This window comes from Lactuca sativa, chromosome 8 (assembly GCF_002870075.4).
Source record: "Lactuca sativa cultivar Salinas chromosome 8, Lsat_Salinas_v11, whole genome shotgun sequence".
Lineage (NCBI taxonomy): Eukaryota > Viridiplantae > Streptophyta > Magnoliopsida > Asterales > Asteraceae > Lactuca > Lactuca sativa.
This window is the reverse complement of record NC_056630.2, coordinates 124,044,346-124,069,446: the sequence shown is the minus strand read 5'-3', so window position 1 is coordinate 124,069,446 and position 25,101 is coordinate 124,044,346. Positions and strand designations below refer to the sequence as shown.

General features: G+C 31.1%; 1 protein-coding gene and 1 non-coding gene across 3 annotated transcripts; both read left to right on the top strand.

Moving 5' to 3' along the window:
* The first annotated feature begins 15,062 nt into the window (after positions 1–15,062).
* Positions 15,063–15,276, top strand: LOC111885638 (small nucleolar RNA U3). Its single transcript, XR_002848169.1, has one exon. It is a non-coding gene; the product is annotated as a small nucleolar RNA U3 (small nucleolar RNA).
* Positions 15,277–17,578: 2,302 nt separating this feature from the next.
* Positions 17,579–22,356, top strand: LOC111885628 (uncharacterized). Of its 2 annotated transcripts, XM_042897602.2 has the most exons (3): positions 17,579–19,344; positions 19,961–20,829; positions 20,962–22,356. In XM_042897602.2, the coding sequence occupies exons 2-3, from the start codon at positions 20,007–20,009 to the stop codon at positions 22,140–22,142; spliced, it is 2,004 nt and encodes a 667-aa protein (XP_042753536.1). In that variant the 5' UTR covers positions 17,579–19,344; positions 19,961–20,006; the 3' UTR covers positions 22,143–22,356. The 2 variants fall into 2 exon arrangements, with proteins under 2 accessions (XP_042753536.1, XP_023737637.1); XM_023881869.3 differs by having other exon boundaries at positions 17,579–20,829.
* Positions 22,357–25,101: the final 2,745 nt, after the last annotated feature.

Sequence of the window (25,101 nt, the reverse complement as noted above, 5' to 3'; positions counted from 1 at the left end):
ATTAAACTAACACAGCTAAAACTAATGAAAGACATGTTCTAAAAATAAACCTTTACTTCTTTTGGTGTTGAAAACCCTCTTCCAGAGCCTTTCTTTTGTTCTTATTCGTCTCCTGGAACTCTTTCTCTTCTGCCACCAGTCTCCCTTTTCGTAATAATCATCAGAACTTATATAATGCTTAAAAACTCGCGCCACGTCGTGGCCAGGTTGCGCCACGTCGTGGGCTTCAAGCAATCCGTATCCTTCAAGGAAATCCTCCGCGTCGCGATGCTTATCTTCTGAACACCCATGCCACGTCGTGGGCTTCATCGCCACGTCGTGAAATTAGCTCTTATCGTGAATTTATTATTTTCTTGTCTTCCAAGCCTCCCATGTTCCCCATTTTGTCACCTTTGGTCCCTTTCTTCGAAAATCCTTTGTATTGACTGAAAATAACAATTTAAACTCATAAGTATCTTTATTCTAAACATATTATCAATTTATTAATAAAAATGTACTTAAATACTGCCTAAAAATAAGTGTAAATATGGCAATATCAGTCTTTCCTTTGGAGTTCTCGGCCGAGAGTAGAAAAGAGAGAAGAAGAGAAGTGAGTGATATGATGGTTGCTTGGAGATTTGAGTTATTGCATAGAGAACCAAAATGTAATAAGGAGGTGGCAATGGAAAGTCAACTCCTCCTTCCTTCGTGTAGTTGGGCCGAGAAGAGGACAAAGGAAGAAAGAAAATTCGGCTTTTTGTTCTTAAGTCCATCTTATGGCCCAATTAGATGATTTTCGGCCCAATTGGTCTTAGGAGAGGGTTCACGGTCCAAAATAAATCAAGAAATGATTTTTATGATCCATTAGGGCTAATTTGTTTTGTTATGGCCCAATAAGGTCCATTAGGGTATTTTATTTCATTATAGGTCCAATATGGCCCAAAATGTTAAAATGAATGGAAGTGGGTCTAATTAGAGCCCATTTAAGAGTTCTAAGCCCAAGATAGTCAAAATTTGAAGCTTATTGGCCCATTGGGCCCAATAAGGAAATCCTAGTCCAAAATGGACTTAAACCGGGATTTCTAGGGTTTCCAATTCTTTGTTGACTATTTGCAGTGCTTGTATAAGGTGTTTGATTGAAGTTTTGTTGTTATTGAATAAGCATCATACATGCTTTCACATTTTTGGTTCACAAAGGTTGGTATAATTGTTGTTGTTAAAAAACATCAAAATTCCTGGTTGTGACAATGTGTGACACCTGATTCCTGATATGCCTATTATTCAAGTATTTTGTGTTTTCTCTGGGACTCAACGAGTTGGAGGCCCAACTCGTCGAGTAGAGTCGTGACCCGCAGACAGTTTAAGTAACCTACTAGATGAGTCGGGGGACTGACTTGGCGAGTAGGTGCTGGTTGAGTGAAACCCAAATCTAAGGGTTTGCATCCTATTTAAACACCTTATCTTAGCCTCCATCGCCCTTATCACCCCCAGAAAGCTGTATATCAAAACCCTAGATGTTTTTGTGTGTTCTAAGGCCATTTTGGTGCATTTGGTGGTTTGTGAAGCTTGAAGAAGAAGAAAGAAGCTTGAGAGTTCGAGTTGGGGCTTAGAGATTTAGAGATCTAGTTCCATTTTTAGCACAATTACGGTAAAATGCCCTTGTCTTGGTCTTCTATGTGTGTTTATTCATCTTTAGACTTGGGTTTTGGGCACATTTAGGGCTTTCCAAGCTATATTCGGATTTGTGGAGTGTCATATGAGGTTTTGACTTTAGATCTGAGTCATTGGAAGGGTCTTATGGCATAAAGGTGCCAACTTTATGGCCATGAGAGCCCCATGGATCTTGTAGAGCACTTTTTATGGCTTTTTGAGCCAAAACTCCCATGCATGTACACCAAGTTTGGAGCTTTACGTATGAAATGGACATTAGGGGGCCATATCTATGCTTTTGTGGTATTAAGGCCCATTAAAATCGATTGTATAGTGTTGGTCATGGATGGAATCGACGAGTTGTTCTTGGGACACGGCGAGTCACAGTGTTATGACCACCAAATCCTTTCTGTGGACAGACCAGTTGTTAAGGAGGAAAGTCCCTTAGATGTTTAGTCACGGAAAGGGACCTGTGAATCATGGGACTCAACGAGTGTATGAACAGACTCGGCGAGTCCAAGGCAATCTCCCAATCTTTGAAGATGGACTCGGCGAGTTGTTCATACAACTCGGCGAGTCATAGACCGAACACATTCTTATGAGGGAGATGAGCTCGCATAGTTCAAGGAGGAACTCGACGAGTCAGATGAAGATGGTCCCGATGGTTTGAATGAAGGAGAACCCGTCGAGTTCTTGCTTGACTCGACGATTGGAGTCGGGGTTGGATTAAATTAGTAGAGTATGGACTCGGCGAGTTGGTGGACTGGGTGCTGACTTTGACTGGTTATGGTATTGACCATGGTTATGGTCAAATGTTCGATTTGATGACTTGAGGATTGTCGTGTAGGGATTAAGGAGTCGCGGAGAGGCGACCTTCATGCCGAGGACAGTTTAGACGTTACACGACATCGAGGTGAGTTACCTTCCAGTAGGAGTGGGTCTAAGGAACCAAGGCCAACCCACTAGTAATTGTTAGTTGGGATGATTATCTTTGTGATAATCGCATGGTCTGTTATTGCTGGATATGCGAGTATGCTAGATTGTTGTATATGTGACTATGCTAGTTTGTTAGTTGCTATGTTATGTGAAATAGTATCCGTAGAAGGGGGCTAGTCCCCGATTCGGTCATTAGGACCAATGGGTAGGTCGGACACCCCAGATATGTCTGACAGCATGATTATGATATGATATTATGTGTTAGTAGTAGGGGTGAAATAGTCTCCGTGTTCGGTTGAGATAGACCGGAGGGTAGGTCAGCACCCCAGAATAGTTTGACATGGGTAGGTCAGCACCCCAAAATAGCTTGACATGGGTAGGTCAGCACTCCAGAACGGCTTGACATGGGTAGGTCAGCACCCCAGAATAGCTCGACATGGGTATGTCAGCACCCCATAATGGCTTGACATGGGTAGGACGGGCGCCCCAGAATTGCCCGACAGTTTGTATGCTATGTGTTGTATGGTATGTGGTATGATGGGGGAATTCACTAAGCTTTGTGTTTACAGTTTCAGTTTTGGTTTCAGGTACCTTTTCATCCAAGGGGAAAGAGTTGACGGGGTAGCAGCGTATCACACACGCACACATGATTTCCGCTTAGAGTTTTCTTGGATTGTACTATGATATTTTATTACATTCAGATGATACGGTTTTGAGACATGATACTACAGTTTTATGTATTGACATGATATTAGAAATGTCTTGATAAGTTATTTTATACACCACTTGATTAAAAATGAAATTTTTGGCCTTGATTTTTGGGATGTTACATGATGAAAGATGAAATAGATAATGAGAGAAGTACCTTTATGACACAAACTCCAAACAAACCTTAGAAGTACCTTTAAGGTACTAGAAGATCCATTGAATGACTTTCCAATGTTGCTTTCCCGGATTAGCCATAAAACGACTTACAACACTTAAACCATGCGATAAGTCGGGGCGAGAACAAAACATAGCATACATTAACGATCCAACTGCACTTGAATAAGTCACCTTTGACATCTGATTAGTTTCATAATTTTTTGTGGAGAAAGTCTAGAAGAAAGCCGAAAATGGTCGGCAAGTGGTGTACTTACCGATTTGGCATTTTACATGTTGAATCGGTGTAGAACTTTGTTTATGTAGCTACTTTGGCTTAAGTATAATTTTCCTATGGATCAATCCCTTGAAATTTCCATCACTGTTTTCTTTGCATCATTCAAAATTTTCATCTCAAACTTCCAGCTAAGTTGGTTTTTCAGTTTGGTGATGACGGACTTGTCTTTTTCAGCTATAAGCATATCATTAACATAGAGTAATAAGTAGATAGGATGATCTTTTTCGAATTTGAGTTAAACACGTGAATCATAATCTGATCTTTTAAAAATTTGAGACATCATGAAGCTATCAAACTTCTTGTACCAATTTCGGGGTGATTCCTTTAAGCCGTAAAGCAATTTCTTTAACCGACACACCAAATCTTCTTTCTCGTGAATAACAAACCATTTAGTTTGCTCCATGTAAATGTTTTCTTGTAAGTCACCGTGTAAGAAATCGGTATTTACATCAAGTTGTTGAAGCTCCAAATTATACATTGCAATAATGCTAAGTAATTTATGAATGGAACTATGCTTAACAACAGGAGAAAACACATCAATAAAATCTATACCGGATATTTGGATATACCCTTTTGCAACGAGTCGTGCTTTGAATTTGGAATCTTCCTTTTTCTTGTACACTCATTTGCACCTAATTGGATTCTTTGCATTGGGTAATTTGACAAGTTCCTAAATTTGATTCTTCTTTAGAAATTCCATTTCTTCTTGCATTGCAGTCATCTACTTGTCAAAATCAGAAGTAGAAATTGTTTCGGTATAGGGTGACGCCTCTTGATAATTTTCAATTTCTTCGACAACCGAGAAAACATAAGATACTGAATTAGAAACATTTGTGAACCTTCTAGGATGTTTAATATCCCTCCTAGGACTATCGGTTGTAATAGAATGAGATGGGGACAAAGAACTTGAAGGAGTCGACAAAACAATGTTACCCGAGTTGAGTGAATTGTCTTGATTTTCGATATTTTTAGAAACAATAATGTGCTCCACCTGAATTTGAGCACTCTCATGGGAATCAATAGAATTAGTAGAAGCCTGATATGTTTCTAAAATATTTGGCGAAGAACCATGTTGAGAATTAACGTGGCTGTTGGGTGAGTAATACATCACAATTTCATTGAAAACGACATTTCGGCTTATAATTATTTTACTTGTCTCGGGATTCCAAAGATTGTATCCTTTCGCCCATGATTTGTAACTAATAAAAATTTATTTAAAAGCTCTAGGGTTCATCTTTCCATTATCAACGTGAGCAAATGAAACACGCCTGAAAATCCACAACTTCAACTACTTTGCGGGCGAACCGAACCAAACATCAATCAGAGTCTTATTGTCCAATGGAATTGAGGGTGAACGATTGATCAAATAACATGTTGTGGAGGATGCTTCAACCCAAAATCTATGCTATAAAGATGCCTCGAATAACGTACAACGATCCATGTTAACAATGGTGTGACTTATCCGTTCGACTACATAGTTTTGTTGGTGCATATGAGTAACGGTGTAGTGAAGGACAATACCTTCGGGTTTGCAAAACGATTCGAACTCTTTTGAACAAAAATTCATCCCATTATCAATCCTTAACTTTTTACTTTTCTTATCGAATTGATTTTCAGTCATAATCTTCCATTCTTTAAAGGCAGAAAATGTGTAGACTTGTTTTTCAGAAAATGAGGTCATATCATTGGAGAAAACATCCTTGCCCTTAATTCTCTTAACATAGAAAGTTTTTTAAAATAACGGAATTAACCCTAGACTTATAATTTCTTATTAATTTATGTAAATTGATTTATTATTATTATTATTATTATTATTATTATTATTATTATTATTATTATTATTATTAAACCATACTTATTTATATAATTAATTAACTGATCATTAAGCAGCGAAAATCCTATAAATATCTTTTTAAATCAAACAAAACCCTAATGGCTCCATGTTTTTATTTATTAATCATTATATACTTATAAATGAAGCATTTTTTCTTGCACCACATTCATTTGAAACTCCTATCTATTTTTCCTTTCACCACATTCATTTGAAACTCCCATGACTTTTCAATTTCTTTCTAATAATAATTATAATTTGGTTAATTAGGTTAAATAAATATCAAACCTAAGATGTAATCATATATAAACTAAATTTCAATATTAAAATAATATATTTACTTCTACTAATAAAGTTATGTTTTTTAACTTATAACATATTATACTTAATTTATTAGTTTTAAAATATTGTTGGATGTAAACAATTATCATTTTAAAGATACAATTTTGGAACAATTTGTATAAATACTTAAATTAATAATTTAAATATAACATTACATGGTCAACTTAAATATAACTTTTTAACTTAAACAACCCAAAGAATATTTTCTAAATAGTTAAAAGTGATAAATTGTTGTGTCTTTCTAATAATGATTATAAGTTGGTTAATAAGGTTAAATAAACTAAATTTCAATTTTAAAATAATATTTTTGTTTCTACTTATAAAGTTATGTCTTTAACTTTTAACATATCATACTTAATTTATTATATTTAATATGATGTTAAATTTAAACCATTATCAGTTTAAAGCTACAAATTTTGAATAATTTGGACAAAATACTTAAAGTGTAAACATAAATATAAATGTCAACTTAAATATAAATTTCAGTTCCACTTAAAAAAACTAAATAATATTTTGTAAATAGTTAAAATTAATAACTTATAGTGATAAATGTAAAAACTAAATTGTAATATCAAATTAACTAAAATATTTTGTAATGATATTTTTATAATCGTTAAAAATTTTCAAATAAGTAGCTTAAAATAAATTACAATAACAATAGTTAAAAAGAACTCTATATAAATGATTATATTGTTACCTTTAAAATCAAAAAATGATGTTTGATGTTTTAAATAATTATAATGATAGTAATTAAAATATTAAGCAAATAAATTTTAAAAAATTAGGTAACAATAATAACAACTATAAATAATATTAAACCATAAATTATACTTAATTTTATTCATGTGTAAGTCGTGGGTAGAAATCATTCAAACGATTGAGATTATATAGTTATAATAGATGTGTATATTATCATATAATTCAAAATAATCTATATATTATATCAATTTAGTATATGAATTATTATATCAAATTTAACAACAACGTTATTGTTATATTTTAAAAAACATATATTTGTATAAACTTCAACTATATAGGTGTTTCTGCGCATTATAATGTCAACTTAAATATAAATTTCAGTTCCAATAAAAAAACCAAATAATATTTTGTAAATAGTTAAAAGTTATAAATTATAGTGATAAATTCAAAAAATACTAAATTGCAATCTCAATTTAACTAAAATATTTCCTAAATGAATTTTTATAATCATTAAAGTTTCCAAATAAATAGCTTAAAATAATTTACAATAACAATAGTTAAAAATAACTCTATAATAATGATTATATTGTTACCTTTAAAATCAAAAAGTAATGTTTGATGTTTTAAATAATTATAATGATAGAAATTAAAACATTACGCAAATACAATTAAAAAAATTAATTAATAATAACAACTATAAACAACATTAAACCATATATTCTATTCAATTTTATCTATGTGTAACTCACGGGTAGAAGTCATTCAAACGATTGAGATTATGAAGTTATAATAGATGTATATATTATCATATAATTCAAAATAATCAATATATTGTATCAATTTAGTATAAAAATTATTATATCAAATTTAACAACAATGTTATTGTTATATTTAAAAAGAAAACATATATTTGTAAAGACTTCAACTATATATGTTTTTCTGCGCAACGCGCGGACATTCGCCTAATATATATATATATATATATATATATATATATATATATATATATATATATATATATATATATATATATATATATATCTATATCTTGGTGTAAGTATTCTTTTAAGACAATCATTGCGTGTTGTGGTTGAAATTTTAATATAAATTATATTAGATTCATATTATCGATCATAGGTTATGAAATGTGATATAGATAGTATTTAATTAGATATTGTATATATGTTTGTATATTTGTGTTGCTTCAAAGCAATAATTAATTAAAAATCATGGATGAGTCATATTATCCATATTATCCATGTAAGTTGTTTTTAAAATGCAAATTATTTATATTATCACTTTATATTTTAGTATATGTTTAACATTTTAATTATAATAATAAGTCTTTTTTAAAATTTTTCTTTAACTTAGTAATAATGATAAGTGGTAAATTATAAAAATCATGGAAGCTCATATATATTATCCATGAAAGTCTCTTTTGAAATGCAAATTGTCAATCTTGTCACTTGATTATTAAGTATATGTTTCGTATTTGAATAATAATAGTAAGTGTTTCTTAAAAGTCTTCTTTAAACTATTAATAATAATAACTGGTTTAAAATTAATGATGAATAATTTTAAATGATGTCAACATCAAATTAAAAATTACATAACGTTAGCTACAAATAAATTGTACTTTAAATGAATCTCATTATTGAAATTAGAAAATAGTCGCTTAAGTAAAAAATTATAATTAATCAATCATAACATTTGTTATAAATAATACTAAATAGATAGTTATATTTAATTTTATTAATGAGGAAGGAGGGTTGATGTGAATGAATAATATTGTTCAAAATAGTTGAGATTATATATATATATATATATATATATATATATATATATATATATATATAAATTAGTGTAAAAATATTATGTCAAAGTTAATGTCAATAAGTAACCATTTTAAACATATATATTTTTTTATATTTTAACAATATGTTTTTAACTTGTGCTGCACAACGCGCGGAAATTTGTCTAGTCATTATCATACATACTTATAAATCTAACATTTTTTTCCTGAATCTCATGTATTTGAAACACCCATAAAAAATTACCAACACCTCATGCATTTGAAACCCCCACACCATTTCACCTTCAAAGTAATTAATCACACATAATCTCATTCCAAGAAAATCACACACTCTATAAGTTCAACACCTCATGCATATCAAACCCCCACATCCTTTCACCTTCATTATATATGTAGTTATATTAGCACATTATTCTTACAAAAAGTCGTCATTTGGTTGAAGATATTATGATTCAAAGGTTTTCATATAGTTGAAGCATTCACGATCCAAATATGATGATTTGATGAAATGGGTTATGTCGCATCGATGGTAATTGTTATATGGTTTTTTCTTTCAACCAAAACAAATGAAGCTTTTCTGTTTTTTCTTTATATTCAATTTCTCATTTGACCTTTATATGTGATTTATATGTACTACTCAATCTTGAATGTCACTCTCGAAACATCAATGTTTTACTTAGAATATCTTTCTCATTCTTCTTTTCCAAGAAAAACATTTTGATTGCAGGTTAGTGAAGAATTATTATCAAGTGTCTAGGGTTGAATGATGTTCAATAAAGAAAGAAGATTCAGAAAACGGATATAAGTTTTTTTTGTTTGAACAAAGTAGACGAATGTTAGTTTTTTCTTTTGATTTAAACGTATATTTATGTAACATTTTTATTTATATATTCAACCACCCAATGTTATTTATTTGATTGTAGTTTTTCTATTTCGATTATGTTTATTTTCTATTTTTTGTTGGGTTATCCTACACAACATATTTACAAGACAATATTTAAAAGATAACATAATTTTTAACATTTGATATGTAATTATGATGACTTATCATGATATGTTCTTCATATGAAAATAATTTATCCATATTACTACGACAAGAATTACATATGACATTTACGAAAATATATATTATATATGATTTGTTTAACATATATATGCACCTATCTATGTTATAAATTTATAATTAAATATCTTTATGTTTAATAATTGAAGAGATTAAAATGATGCATCAAAACCAATTATTTAGACGAATATTATAATAATAATAATACGAATAATAATAATAATAATAATAATAATAATAATAATAATAATAATAATAATAATAAATACACATTTCTAACTACTGTATTGATTTGAAAGTCACACTATAACTCAAGAGTTTTCTAATTTTTGTATATTTATTAGTTACAACTCAATAGTTTTTAACTTATGATTATTAATTAGTAATCACTAATAACTTTTAATTTACTTTCTTTTATAAGGTTGTAAGGTTTTGCTCACTAAAAACATTAATGTATTTGAAGAGATTTGTGATTTAAATATGAAAAGTTAATATAAATGTTATAATAAATGTTTTAGTGTTTTTATGTTATTAAAAGTTGTAGTGTTTATTTTTCATATTTTATTATTATTCGTTGTATATATATATATATATATATATATATATATATATATATATATATATATATATATATATATATATATCTTTTTAATACAAATGCTATAACAGATGTTTTTGTATTTTTATGTTACAAATGTGAGTGAGTATAATACAACCATGTTCAAAATTACTTCCCAACTAAAACTATGTGGTGAGACTATAACTAAAGAAAGACATGAGAGTAGAGAGAACTTTTATTTCAACACTTGTGATGAAATCATCAAGTTTCTAATACATATGATTCACTATTTGTACTATCCAAATAAGATGAAAGATGAGCTATAATATGAATGCACATTATGATGGTGTATTATTACGTTCATAAAACACATTAAAATTGTTGTTACTAATGGTAAATAATGATGGGGAGTTATGGGAGAAATGGAGAATTCAATGGTCATTCACAAACTAATATTTCATAAAAGTTTTTGTATTTTTATGTTACTAAAAGTCGTAGTTCATATTTTTGTTCATACATTTTGTTACCCGTTATATATAGATTATCATACGTTTGATATATAATTTATACAATTTTAAACGGTTTATAAAATTATCAGATAATTGTATATATCACAATGACTTAAAAATTAAAACTATAATCATCATATCATATCATATCATACTATATTATAAAAGAAACATTTTTTTCTTTCACATATTTATTTGAAACTCTCAACTTTTCTTATTTCCATACAATATACTTAATTTATTAACTTAAATATTATTTTAGTTGTAAACATTATCATAAATGGAAGAATTTGTGACTTATCAATATGATATACTTAATTTGTTAACTTCAATATATAGTTAAATAAATAACTTACATTAATATATCAAATAAGCTTAAAAATTTAGTGTAAAATTTAAAACCTAAAGTAAAATATCAAATAATGTTTAAAAAAAATTCAATATATATTTTTTAGCATAGTTAAAAGGAAAACATTAAAGATAATAATAATAAAAAAACCTAAATTGATGAATCGAATTAACTAAAAGATGTCTGAAAACTATATTCTAACAATATATTTTTAATTTGCACCGCGCAACGCGCGGGAATTCGTCTAATTATATCTATATTCCTGTGAAAAGTTTAAACTAAAACCGAGCGCTACAGGTGTCGTCCACAGTGGCGGATGCTCTTTGGGGCCAGAAGGAGCCATGGCCCCCCTGGTTTTGATGTTCCTAATACCTATATATATATATATATATATATATATATATATATATATATATATATATATATATATATATATATATATATATATATATATATAAGTTATGAAATATCACCAAAAGGACTAATTAGGCCCCCTTGTTTTAAACAGTTTTACGTATACGAATTATTAACCATGATACTATAAAAACAATCAAACGAAATTTGCAAAAAATCAAATCTAACCTTGTTTGTTTAGGAAACAAAATCAATCAAAAAAATACTCTTAAAACTCTATAAAAATCCACCAATCTATAATCTAATAAGCTTTTCATTTAAGAAAACAATAAATAACAAGAATTTATTCTGGCAGTCGGGAAAAGAAATCTCAAATCTATTCGGAAACGTGACCACCGCCTTGAGCCTCCTCACTTGTTGTCGGATTGCTCGCCATTCCAGTACACATACACAATCTCTCTATGTTGGTCACCGGACTACTCGCCGCTTCCTTATGATCTCTCTGCTATTTGTCGATCACATAATTGTCAGCTCCAACTTTCACTCTTTTTTCCTCACCATCACCAGAGTAACAAATAAGGTGTGTGTATTTGGTATTACTTTTATCTTTTTTCTCGATTTCTTCATGTCATTAGTCGATATGTAAAAAAATATTGTGCATATCTATCTAAAAGATATGAAAAGACGTAAGTCTAAAAGCTGCAAAAAAAACCAACTTTTACTTTATTGAATAAACAAATTTACTTCTTACTTCTTACTTCTTATTATTTGTTATTCTTCTTAAATGTAAATGAAAGAGAATTAAAATAATCACTAAGATTCATATAGGTAAAACATAATATGAGGAATTACAATCGTATATGGTAAGTAATATGTAAAATATAAATGTATAGTTAGAATATATGGTAAGTAAAATGCAAAATATCAAAGCAAACAAAGTAAAGATATTCCTTAGTATGGTTAGAATTAGGGGTGTGCAATAAACCGCATAAACCGCCCGCACCATACCAAACCGTACCGCATAACGCGGTTTAAAACACTCGCGGTATGGTTTGCGGTTTGTATTTTTGTTAAACCGCATTATGTGGTGCGGTTAGCGGTTTACGATTACAAAATTAGGGTTTAAACCTCACCGCATTAATAAAATCAATTAATGATTATATATATATATATATATATATATATATATATATATATATATATATATATATATATATATATATATAGAGAGAGAGAGAGAGAGAGAGAGAGAGAGAAATTAAATATCCTCCTACCTTTTGATCCTACCAATCCACATACCCATTTAAATGATGACATGTGTCATATTTGTATCCTAAAATATCCTAAAATCTCATTAAATGAGCATTAAATGTTACACATGTCACAATTTCATTGGGTAGGAGGATATGTAGGAACAAAAAGTAGGAGGATATTTAATTTCTCATATATATATATATATATATATATATATATATATATATATATATATATATACTAGTTGTGAGACCCGTATATTATACGGGTTGATTAAAACAAAATGTTAAGTACGAACGATTAAATAGAAATTTTATTTGAATTTGAAATTGAAATAAGTGAAAATTATGAGAAAAAAAACATGCAAAAAATAAATAAATTAAAATTATGTGTTTAGTGTGTATTAAACGGGTTAATTATAACAAAATGTTAAACATAAAGGTTTAAACTGTAAATTTATTTGAAATTTAAAATTTGAAATTAATAGTCATTATGGTAGGTTTAATTTATGGAAACTAAATTAATAATATATAGAAAATGAAAAATTAAAGTAATGACAAGTGGAAAATAAATATATCTCAAATTATGACAAAATGACATGTGGCTAATTTTATGAGAGAATGACATGTGGCAAAGTCATTTTCATTTATTAGGGTATATATATATACTAGCCATGTACCCGCGCAAAGCAGCGGCGACAAATATATCTTCCGGCAATTAGTTCCATTCGGAAATTGTGCTAGTTAAAAGATTTACTATATATGTCCATCGATGTTGACAGTTTAGACGCAGGGGGGGGGGGGGGCATTTGATGGAGAGAAAATTTTTGCGATGGAGTAAAATGCGATGTTGACAGTTTTGTTTTGCAGTTAGTTTCATTTTGTTTAAGTTAGACAGAGTACTAATGGGTTAAGATGTTCGTTTGTTGATTTCTATTTCCGATGTCTAATCTTTTATTGCTTAGTATGCCACATCACAATGGAGTTTTTTTTGGCGTATTTATATTGTTGATGAATAGTTATTATTGGTGTAATGCAGCGGGAGGCGGGTAAGACTGTGAATAGTTATTTTCGGCAAATAATTTCCCTTGGGTGTGTAGTTTCTTTTAGAGTTTAGGTTTACAATTTAGTGATTAGGTTTTTTAAGGTTTACGGTTTAATAGTGTCTAACGGGGAAGTTCTATTAATATAATAAGTAAAAATTCTAATTGAAGTCTATAAGTGTCTTATTAATATTTTGTCATGCAAAATGTCATTTTGGTTGTAATGTCATCTTTCTTTATTCGAATAAAACTTTGAACAATGACTTCAAATAGTTTTCTTTTGACGAATTATGTCCAAGTGACGATTAGTTCTTTCACAGTCAACTCTAAAGGTTGATTGTGTTGCGTAGGTAGATTTTTATTTTAGGGTTAAGCTTCTTGAATATAATAATAATAATAATAATAATAATAATAATAATAATAATAATAATAATAAATTGAGAAAAATATGATTATTTGATAAGAGGTTAAGATTTAATCTAAAAGTGTTTTAGGTACTGAAAAGCTTGTTTTTATGAAATAGTGCAAGGGAGTCATTTAATCTCCCCACGAATTTGAAGACAGGTTACACTGTACTCATTTTGAATCGAAATTGCATTATCATTTTTTTTTATTTGTTAAGTTTCAAATAAATAGTTTAGGATGTGATATTTGTCATAAAATCATTTTGGAAAACTTTTGACATGGCATCTAATATTTGGTCTAAACACTTGAATACCACTCTTATGTCTTATATCTTCTTTAAAACCAACATCCACAACTCTATAATCAACTTCATTAAATACTAAGACCCAAAAAACTATGTTACATGTCCATTGATTTCATTTTGCGCAAGTCACGTCCGAAACAAATTTAAATAAAGATGAATTTGAAAACCTATAGTATATCCTAAACAACAATTGTTTCCAATATAGTGTATAACTAAAAATATCATTAATTGAGAAAAAAAGAAATAAACATAGTCACACAATTAAATAAACAAATATTGTAAATATAGTTATTTAGGACATACATAAATTCACACAATATGAATGCATAACAAACATCCATAACTCTATAAACAAAAAATATAGTTTTAGTTTTTAACTAATATAGATTATTATAGACAAAGTATAAACTTACACCGGTAAAAAAATAAGTAATCCTTCTTTGAAACTAAATAACGTGTCAATAGTGCCAACTGTGAAGATGAAGCTTACAGATGCAATTTTAAGGCCCAAATTCGCCCTATCTTGCCCCTTCCTGTATATCTTGATCCCTTCCCCTTATCTCGCCTAAGGTTTAGAAGTTTCTATAATACCCATGTTCTCTAACTTGCAAAACATCATTCTAAAGCGTTCTAGGAACACCCTTTAGATCTTGCAAGTAGTTCCCTAGACTCCTTTGAAAACACTACAACAAATAGTAATATTATGATTCATTTAGTTATAAATTCCTAAAAATACATGAAATGATGCTAATTTACAAATACCTTTTCATCTACCATGTAACTATCTCAAAATCTTGTCATTGTCTATGTAACGACGACCTTACTTGAACAGGATCTGTTCTATAGGCTCGTACCTCTGTATTCTTGATTCCTAAGAAGACAGAAACCCATGTCTCGTTGATGAACCACGACCATGTTGCCAGATCGTGATTAACAGAGCTTCATGGTCTCGGCTATGGCTTAGTAGATGATCATTGCCAATCCATCTTGATGGGTCCTGGCATGGCTACATGGTTGTCTGACAGATAGCTTAATCTTTTAAGTGGGTTAGATCTGATCCCATATCGGCTGGGAAGGAGAACTAAACATTCCTTATAAGGGGTGTGGATACCTTCCCTATCGCAACGCGTTTTAAAGTCGTGAGGGCAGCAGATCCCATAAGAACTCTGCAGTTAAGCGTGCTCGGGCGGGAGTAGTACCAGGATGGATGACCCCCTGGGAAGTCCTCGTGTCGAGTGGCCCAAAGCGGACAATATTGTGATACGTGCCAGAGGGGGATGTTACAAATGGTATCAGAGCCAGGGCACGGGTCGATGTGTTCGACGGGGACGTTGAACCTTATAATGGGGGGTGAAAGTGGGTTAGATGCGATCCCATATTGGCTGGGAAGGAGAACTAAACATTCCTTATAAGGGGTGTGGATACCTTCCCTATCACAACGCGTTTTAAAGCTGTGAGGGCAGCAGATCCCATAAGAACTCTGCAGTTAAGCGTGCTCGGGCGAGAGTAGTACCAGGATGGGTGACCCCCTGGGAAGTCCTCGTGCCGAGTGGCCCAAAGCGGACAATATTGTGATACGTGCCAGAGGGGGGTGTTACAGTCTGCACTTTGTTTGTAGAATTCTTGAATCCTCTTTATGTCATCATTTTGCATCCAAAACTTTATATTAATGAAAACAAAACTCATGGAGTTTCTTTGTAAAATCATTCCAAAAGTAAGATTACAAATAATTTAGTACCTGATCAGCAATTGTGCCAATAAGCTGCTGCTTAAAAGTTATGGCCTTGGCAGTTGAACTGATACATTTTGAACAGTTCCTTATTTTTTGTTAAATTAATCCGTAACTCAAATGTTTTCTACAAAATAAAGGTGAATGTTTTGAGCTTTTCTCATTTGTATGTTCCATAATTGAAACACTATGATCGATCTAAACATTGGAAAAGGCAAAAAAAAAAAAACAATTAGATATAAATGGAGTAATCGTCGCAAAATCCAAGCAATCAGATTCTGAGAACATGCAAAATCCAGATCCTATGGATGAAAACATAAACAAAAACTAAGACTGAGATTTATTGGAAGTCAAACCATCGATAGGCTTCACGCATCAGATCATGTATGATTGTGGACGCATTCCAGTGAGAATAATAAGAATAAGAGGAGCAATGGTTTTAGGTAGAATAAGAAATTATAGGGAGAACAAGAAGAGGGGCAGCGATTTGAGGGAGAAGAAGCTGTTACGGAGATCATGGATGCTTGAATCGATAGATTAATGGATTTGGAGTAGTATTTGAATTTTGAATTTGATTCGAATATGGGTTGATTAATTCAAATTTTATCAAGAAACAAAGTACCGATATACGGGGGTGGATAGAACCGGATAAAAAAGGTTAAAAAACTTATGATGCATTGTTCGATTATACTAAAAGCTCATAAGGTTGGACATTTAAAATTTAATATTATTTTAATGATGATTAGTTGTACTATCAGCATAATGGTTTGGACGTCTTAAAAATATTATTATTATATTGAATCTATTTATAGAAATAGTTAGATTTCTTTTATAAGATAGTAAAGATATTGAAAATATTTTGCCATGTCCTAAACTAGTGACATTATCTTAAGTTTTTAAAATGTAATCTTAATTAATCCATAATTGAACGCAGTTACCATATATTTTTGTCTCAAATTCATTTTCAACTAAGATTCAGTGACAATTATTTTATGGTCACTATGTTTTCTTAACTTATGTATATTCATAAGTAGTTAATGATCACAATTATTTGACCACCAAATTTCTTAAAAACCACTTAGTGAGCCGTTAGTGACGACAATGATAGTATTATCATTAAATTTAAAATAAATAATTAGTTAAACCGCATGTAAACCGCATAAACCGTCTGCACCAAACCGCACCACATAATGCAGTTTTGAACATTCACGGTGTGGTTTGCGGTTTCTAAATAACTCAAACCGCATATGTGGTGCACTTTGCAGTTTTGACTCTAAACCACACCAAACCGCACCGTGTACTCTTCGTTAGAATTTTATAATATAAATGTATCTATTAATTACCAAATTTTTATTTATTTTGTTACATTACTTAGTATTTTTGTTAAAATTATTGTTTGTTAGAATATATCGTTGTTTCTTAGTAGATATTTGCCGTTATGTTCGATTATTATGTAAATGTAGTTATTTGCTAACTTTTATGTAGCTAATATCATTATGAAAATCAATCAATATTTAAAATGTTATTTATCGTTTATAATAAAAAAGTCTATTATAAGTGGTTCGTTTTGAAAATTTGATATCGGCCCCTCTAGTTCTAGTGCTCGTGTTCCGCCCCTGGTCGTCCATTCTTTTTTATTTCTCCACACTACGTTGCTCTTTATTCCCTTGGCTATCCCTCTGTTACTCACTCAGATCACACCATAGAACATCCTATCTCCTGTTAACTGATAACCACCATAGACCTTTACATGACGACGATCACCACCCCACTAAGTATCCGTTGATCACTATCCCCACTAAACTACATATCACTTTCTTCCATTGTTTTCATCACCAAATCCTATCTTTGTTTGATTTTGTATTCAAGAATCAAGTAAAAAGGAGTGGAAATGAAATCGGAAACAATACTTCATCTCACTAATTTTCACCATTTGAGCAAGAGTTGTTTTCGGCCTTCACCATCTAAGCAGGTGTCGTCGTCGGCCTTCAAGCCACTCCATCTCTTATGCGGTGAGGTTTATGTGAGGGCAACAATAATACCTTCAATTCGGTTAGAGTTTATTTTGATTTTTTGGATATGTAGTGTGGGTTTTCTTCTAACTAATTAATGCTAGATTGTGGTATGGTTCATGAAGTTAGTTTATATTGATCGAATTTTTAGGGTTCTTAAATATTGATATGCATTCTATTGAATTCTCAAAGCGTCATGCTTAAACATCGGGGTTTTTGTTTGTAAGTGATTAAGGATTTGTAGTGTGTAGAGGGTTCGATTGTGCTTCTTCACTATTTGGATTTAGGTTTCAAGATCTTTAGGTTCATTAGTTTGTATACATGGTTGTGAAAATAGATGGAGTTTGACTTCTTTTTTTCTTGAAACCAATGGAGGATAGTGACGTTGTGAAAGGAGAGGAAAATGATGGGTGTTGTGGGAATGGTGGGACCCTAGTAGTTTAATATTATTAATAGAAACAAATAAAAAAGATAAAATAAATTCAAAAGGATATATAAGTCTTTTTATATGGATAAGAATCAACCATCATAAAAATTAAAACCACATGGACGGATGGACCTTCCTAAAAAAAAAATAGAGATCAAACTTTATATTTTAAGAAAATAGTTCTTTTACTTTCCTTCGGTTATTTTTCCACAAAAAAAAAAAAAAAAGGATAGAATTAGATTTTTTGCTAGAGGTTCCAAAAAAATGAGATCCTATTTTATAGGATTCTTCTCTAGAACAAATAGCAAATGCAGACTTAACAGTTGGAAATCAGAATATTGCTTCATACATGTAAACAGGACTCATCCAATCCCATTAAGAACTATATCAACTTAATATGTTGAGAGCGATTTAAAAAATCCTTAGATACATTACAGACACAAACAAAAAGATTGTTTACAGCATCGAACTCTTTCCACAAGGCATTCGATTTATTATAGCAGTCAGATAAAATGTCAGAGCCCTGTTTAATAAAGTACAGCAAGATTGTCAAGATCACTGTTCAAATCTTAGGATCGTGAGAAACGACCCGGTTCGTTATTTATAGGATCCAGTTTGAAGTGAGATCAGCCCTGGCCCATGGGATGTCATCTCTGATCCTATCTCCAACTTGAATTCGGAATATTTACCAATTACCCTGTGTTCTTTTGAATTTCGTCAAACCGTTAAGTGTAAACCCTAGAAAGCTAACTCCTACCTTCAGGCTTCAGCCACCCAAAAAAAAACCAATCGCAACCTAAAAATCCATCCCATTCCCATGAAGCTCGAAATTGAAGCCTAAAGGTTCGGTTTTACCTGTACATTACCGAGCTCCGAACTTGAATCCTTGAACAGAAGTCGAGATTGAAGCCACTCAACAAGAATCAAGGTTCGATTTTCATTGCTTCAACATGATCATCTTTCTTTTCTTTGAATGTAGTATCTGATTGCAGATGCTCATCTTAAAATTAGCTTTCATTTGATCATTGCAAATGACCATCTTAAAACAGAAACAACTCCTTTTCTTTAGTTGATAATAATCTTGATTTCAAATGGAGTGTGCAAAGGTAAGATGTAGGGATTACATTCCAATATTTAGTGTCTAATTTGGGACTTAACTTATTCCTTACTTATTAGAGAGGAGGTACTAAAGATAAAGAAAAAGGAAAAGGATTATGCTTTGTGTGTTTATTCCTTACGTATTAAACTAAATTAGGAACAAGACCTGAAACCAAATCTAGAATAATGAAGACTTTGAGAAAACAATGTCCAGATTACAATATCATATGTATTTTCTATTAGCCGATGTTTAAAGCATTCATAAAATACATCATAAATTATGTCAATCGTTGATATAAAGTCATTAGTTACCAACAATCCCATATTATAAGGGACAAATAGGGAACTTGGTTTTCTAAATTACTTAAAGAAAATTAAATTTACTAAGAGAAGCCACTTTTAAAAAATTTCCCATGCATATATGCTCTTTCTTTGCTATAAATAAGATGGGGAGTTTAGCATTGTTATCGTAAAGAGAGAAATATAATTATCATGGAGGCACTTGAAGTACCTGAACACGGGCATCCATTAAAGCTTATTGATTTGCATCGAGAATACAAAGAAGAAGAAGAAGATGATGATGATGAGGGTGGTGATCCGATTACAAAAATAGAGGGGTTTGGAGGTGCCACATGTGGGAGGTGTAGGGAAGAAATACATATGTACCACAGGTACTACTACACATGCACCATATGTGATGATTTCTCACTTCATAAATTTTGTGCTGAGCTCCCGTCAACATTAGAGCACCTATCACACCCATCATATCCTCTTCGCCTGGTATCATTTCCATATTCATATGTAGATTCATTTCCTCGGATTTGTAATATTTGTAAGAGAAATCACAAGTCTACAGAACTTCGTTACAAATGTCATAATAGATGTGATTTCTCCATTGATGTCAAGTGTGCCTTGGAAATAGGAAAAAATATCATCTATCATCCATGCCACCCTCACTTGCTAATTTGTGCTATCCCTAAGCCAATATTATGCGAGTGTAGTGCTTGTGGGAAGGAACATAAAGGGGTCTTCTATCAATGTACCACTTGTGGTGGCTTCACCATTCACAATGATTGTGCTTTCCTACCGGAAAAATTGCTCATCCAAGAGAGAACAGATGGTGCTTTTCATCATACTCATCCCCTCAGCATTTCATATTCCTTCCCATTGATTGATCAAGATGCCAAACATCGTCCTAGATGCAGAGTATGTGGTGATGATTTCCGTGGTACGCAAAATCTTTGGATCTACAAATGCGATAGATGTCTATACTATGCCCATCTGGATTGCGTGAGAGTGTCGCCTCCAACTGCTGGTAAATCATATCATTTGTTTTTTACTTTCACAATTGCTTTCCATTCCTTACTTATTATATATCAATTTGTAATTAAATTCTTTTTATATATAGTACAAAATAACAAACTCTTAATTACCAATTTATTACCAGGCTTTGGGAAAACCATTAAAAATTATGAAGATGTTGACCATCCTGGTCTTCTCCATCTCCCGTTCCCCGATGAAACATACAGCCTACCAAAACACTATTTGTTTTTCCAACAATCAAGTATTGATCATCATCATAATAAGATTAAGGTGGATGATCACCTAACACATGACAGTCATCAACACCCTTTAATTCTAGTTGATGGTGAGACACAAATTGATATTGATGGCCAAACCCCCTCAAACATTAATTTTTCATTATCAATGTGTCATAACCCAATGAAAAAGACCCAGCTGCTATGCAATGGATGTCTCAGACCAATCACAGATACCATGTGGTTTTATGTGTGTGCTCAACAGAGTTGCAACGACTTTGCTCTCCATGAATGGTGCACTCGACTTCCCCCAAAAATAGAAAACCACCCATCCCACCCACAACATACCCTCCATCTCTTATATTCAAACGACCTGCCTCGCTATTTCGGTGTGTTCTATTGTGATGTTTGTCGTCTGCCTTGTAATGGATTTTCTTATCGTTGTGTCGAATGTGTATATTGTGTTGATGTTACTTGTGGGTTTATACCTAGAGAAATCACACATGAAGCTCATCCCAATCACATCCTTTCATTAGCTCAAAATAAAAATACAAGTGCTCTTTGTCTAATGTGTCTCCAACGTCTTTCTCTAGGACGATTTTCATTCTATTGCAACACATGTTCTTTATGTATACATCTCGAATGTGCTTTGTTATTACCCGAGACAATCAGGCACAAGTATGACAAGAAGCATCCCATGCACCTAAGTTACCTCCCAATTGAGAATCACAAGAGTGAATACTTTTGTGAAATTTGTGAGAAGGATTTGAATCCTCATGCATCTTTCTATCATTGTAAAGATTGTGTTCAGTCTATACATACTGAGTGTGCTTCGTTAATTCTTCAATGCGAGACAGAGACCTATGTCGTGCATACCGCGTGTCCAGGAGGTACTCACTCTTATGTTAATATAAAGTTTGGAGGCATTTATAACACCAGTCGTCATGAACACCCTGTCTTGTTTGCTCAAGGTATCATTTCAGATGGTCAATGTAGTACGTGTGGTATGAGATTACAATATAACATGATCTTTAAATGTCTCGAGTGTAAGTTTGCAGTTAATTACGAGTGTGGGTTGCCGTTCTATTAAAAAACAACAGAGTGTGGGTTGTCTGCATTTGATTACGTTGTTGAGAGCCTATCACCAAAATATTATTGTCAAGTTTATGGTTTCTCCCATATATATGCTTGAAACCACAATGATATTTGTAATTGTCACTACTTTCTTGTATTTTCTCCTCGTTTATGTCATAACATGATACAATACAAATAATTAATTTGATGCATATGTGCTTTAGTCTTGCGATCTTTTTGTTCAATCTTTTCAGTTTCTTATTTGTGTATAAAAAATCAAATAAATTTGAGAATTAAATTATATGCACTATTTTATCTAATATTTTTAGAGGAACAAAAACAAACAAACATAAGCCTACTTACTTTTTGAAATTTTGGAATACCTCGAAACATAAAATCATAATCCATCATAGCGACCGGCATGGACCATTTCTTATGCGTTGAACTCGTAAAAATTACTAGGAGTTTAATGTGTTGCGCATAACATTTTACGTTAAATTCAATTTTACCAATTAAATCTTATTAGTGGCGGAGAAAAAAAATTGATAGATAGTATAAACTAGATTATGGCCCACGTTAAACGCAGTGGAACGCATAAAAAAATAAGATAAAGTTACATAAAGAGACTACGTGTTATGGATTATTATAATGTATAAAAAAATAAAACAAAATGTTTGATTATTTAAAATTGTGAAGAACTTCTTTGTAGATAATATTTTTTGTTTTATTGGTTAGACGACATTCCTCGTCATATATGAGTTCCTTCAAGTCTTTTTTACTTGTTACGCGAGAAACAGTTACATATAACTGACCATGAGTGAAAAATAGTATATATCAATTTCTCAATACGATTATGGAAGGAATAAATGTAGTATACAAAATTAGATTCGTGATACCGGGCATGGTGTGGACAATAGTATATATCAAAGGAAAATACCACAAATAGACAAAAAATGGGGGTGAATTTCTAAATTTAGTCATAAAATTTGATTTTTCCAGCTATAGACATACATTCCGCGGAGGACCCTCCGCGGAATGACGTCATCTCTGCGGAATGGATCTTAGTTTTTTTTTTTTTAATATTTTTTTATTCACATCGATTCTTCGGGGTTTATGTTAATTCCCCAACTAATTATTTTCAAATAAAGATTATAATAGTATGATAATCTTTTCTTAAAAATAATTAGTTTGAGAAATGAATATAAACCCCGAAGAATCGATGTGAAAAAAAAACATTAGAGATCCATTCCTCGGAACTACCTCCGCGGAGGTACAGTAGATTTATTTACGATTTTGTCATTCCCCGGAGCTACAGTAGATTCCGCGAAGCTACCTCCGCGGAATTCATGTCTATATCCGGAAAAGTCCATTTTTATGTCTATTTTTTGAAAACACTCCCCATTTTTTGACTATTAACGGTATTTTACAATATATCAAACACTCAATACGAAATTTAAAGTTTTTATTCTATTAACATATTGAAACCATGTATATTTATAAACATTTAAGCACTGAAAATATAAAGATAATATATAAATAGGAATTGTACCATTTATGATGTCTGGTGTGGATGGGGAATAGCTAATGGGTAAAACATTACTATTTATTAAATCTAGATTGTTATTTGTTGCCTGTGATAGCAACATTTAAACAACAAAAACTGCCCCAAAAATAGCATAAAATTAAAGAATGTAATTGTGTAGGGGTTAAATGCCAGGGAACTTCAATGCTATCTCATCTTAGAGCTCTTTTTTGTGACATGATGATGTGATGTCATTTCTTATAAAAAAAAACATAGATTCTATTTTGAAATGTTGCTATCTTTTAATTTAACAAGTGATTAAAACATTTGGTTGCGGAATGAGAAAATCCAAGTATTAATGTTTCAAAATAATATAGCTATTTAAATACTAAATAATTATTTTTCTCAGAAACAAATATTTAATTTGATGTTAAGTCGATTATGTATTTAGTCACGAGAAAACTTTCGATTGCAAAGCTAACGCTATATCTTTATTTATTGTAAGGAATTATATGTATTAATATTTATTCACGTACTATAATTAGAGAAAAGAATCATACGACAAGTTAAGCATGAAAATATTTGTCCAAAGTGATTAATTTTATCATAATCTAAATTAAAATAAAAATTTGAAATTAAAAAAAAAGATAACTAAAATCCATACTTATAAATTAAAGTAATGTTATTATACAAGATAGCTATTTAACCTTACCTCAATTGTTATTACAATTTCTTCATGTTTCCATCAAAATTAAAAAGAGTTTTTACAAACTTATTTTTAAATCTATTTTACTATGTTGCACTGATTGATTAAATAATTTTTTAATCATGATTTAAAAGATTTTTGGTATTTAAGAGAAAAATAAACATTTCTATTAGATTATGCAAATAAAAGTTTGCCTTTTTGAGGGAGGAGATTGAATAACAAAATTATTGCCAACAATTTACAACTTCCGCTAGAAAACTGCAATAGGAGTTTATTTTATAATCTTTGCAAAAGTGTAATAACCAAAAATGGGCATGTCTTCATGTATGTATAGTGTGGTTCTCTAAAACTATTTTGCAAAACTGGAAGCAATTGTTGATTCACAAGCAAAACCCAACATATATTGATAGGAGTTTAAATCAGGATTTCCTTTAATGAGCTTTAATCTGATTCAACTTTAGCCTCTTCAATATCTGTTCAACAAACACCAACAGTAAAAAGATTTGTAGTTGCTTTTATGATGCGATAAAGATTATTAACATAAAGAGAAATACTAAATGTAAGCAATGTTTTGGGAAGGCGAAAACAATAATCAAATTACACCGACCAAATAAACATGATGTTAATTGTAAGACACCACAAGAATAATTCAGCAATAACATGTTATTTTTCTTTATATGATCACTGTTATGCATAGAAAATGACTTGTCATCTACTAATACCAAATGAAAAACAACAAAAAATGTT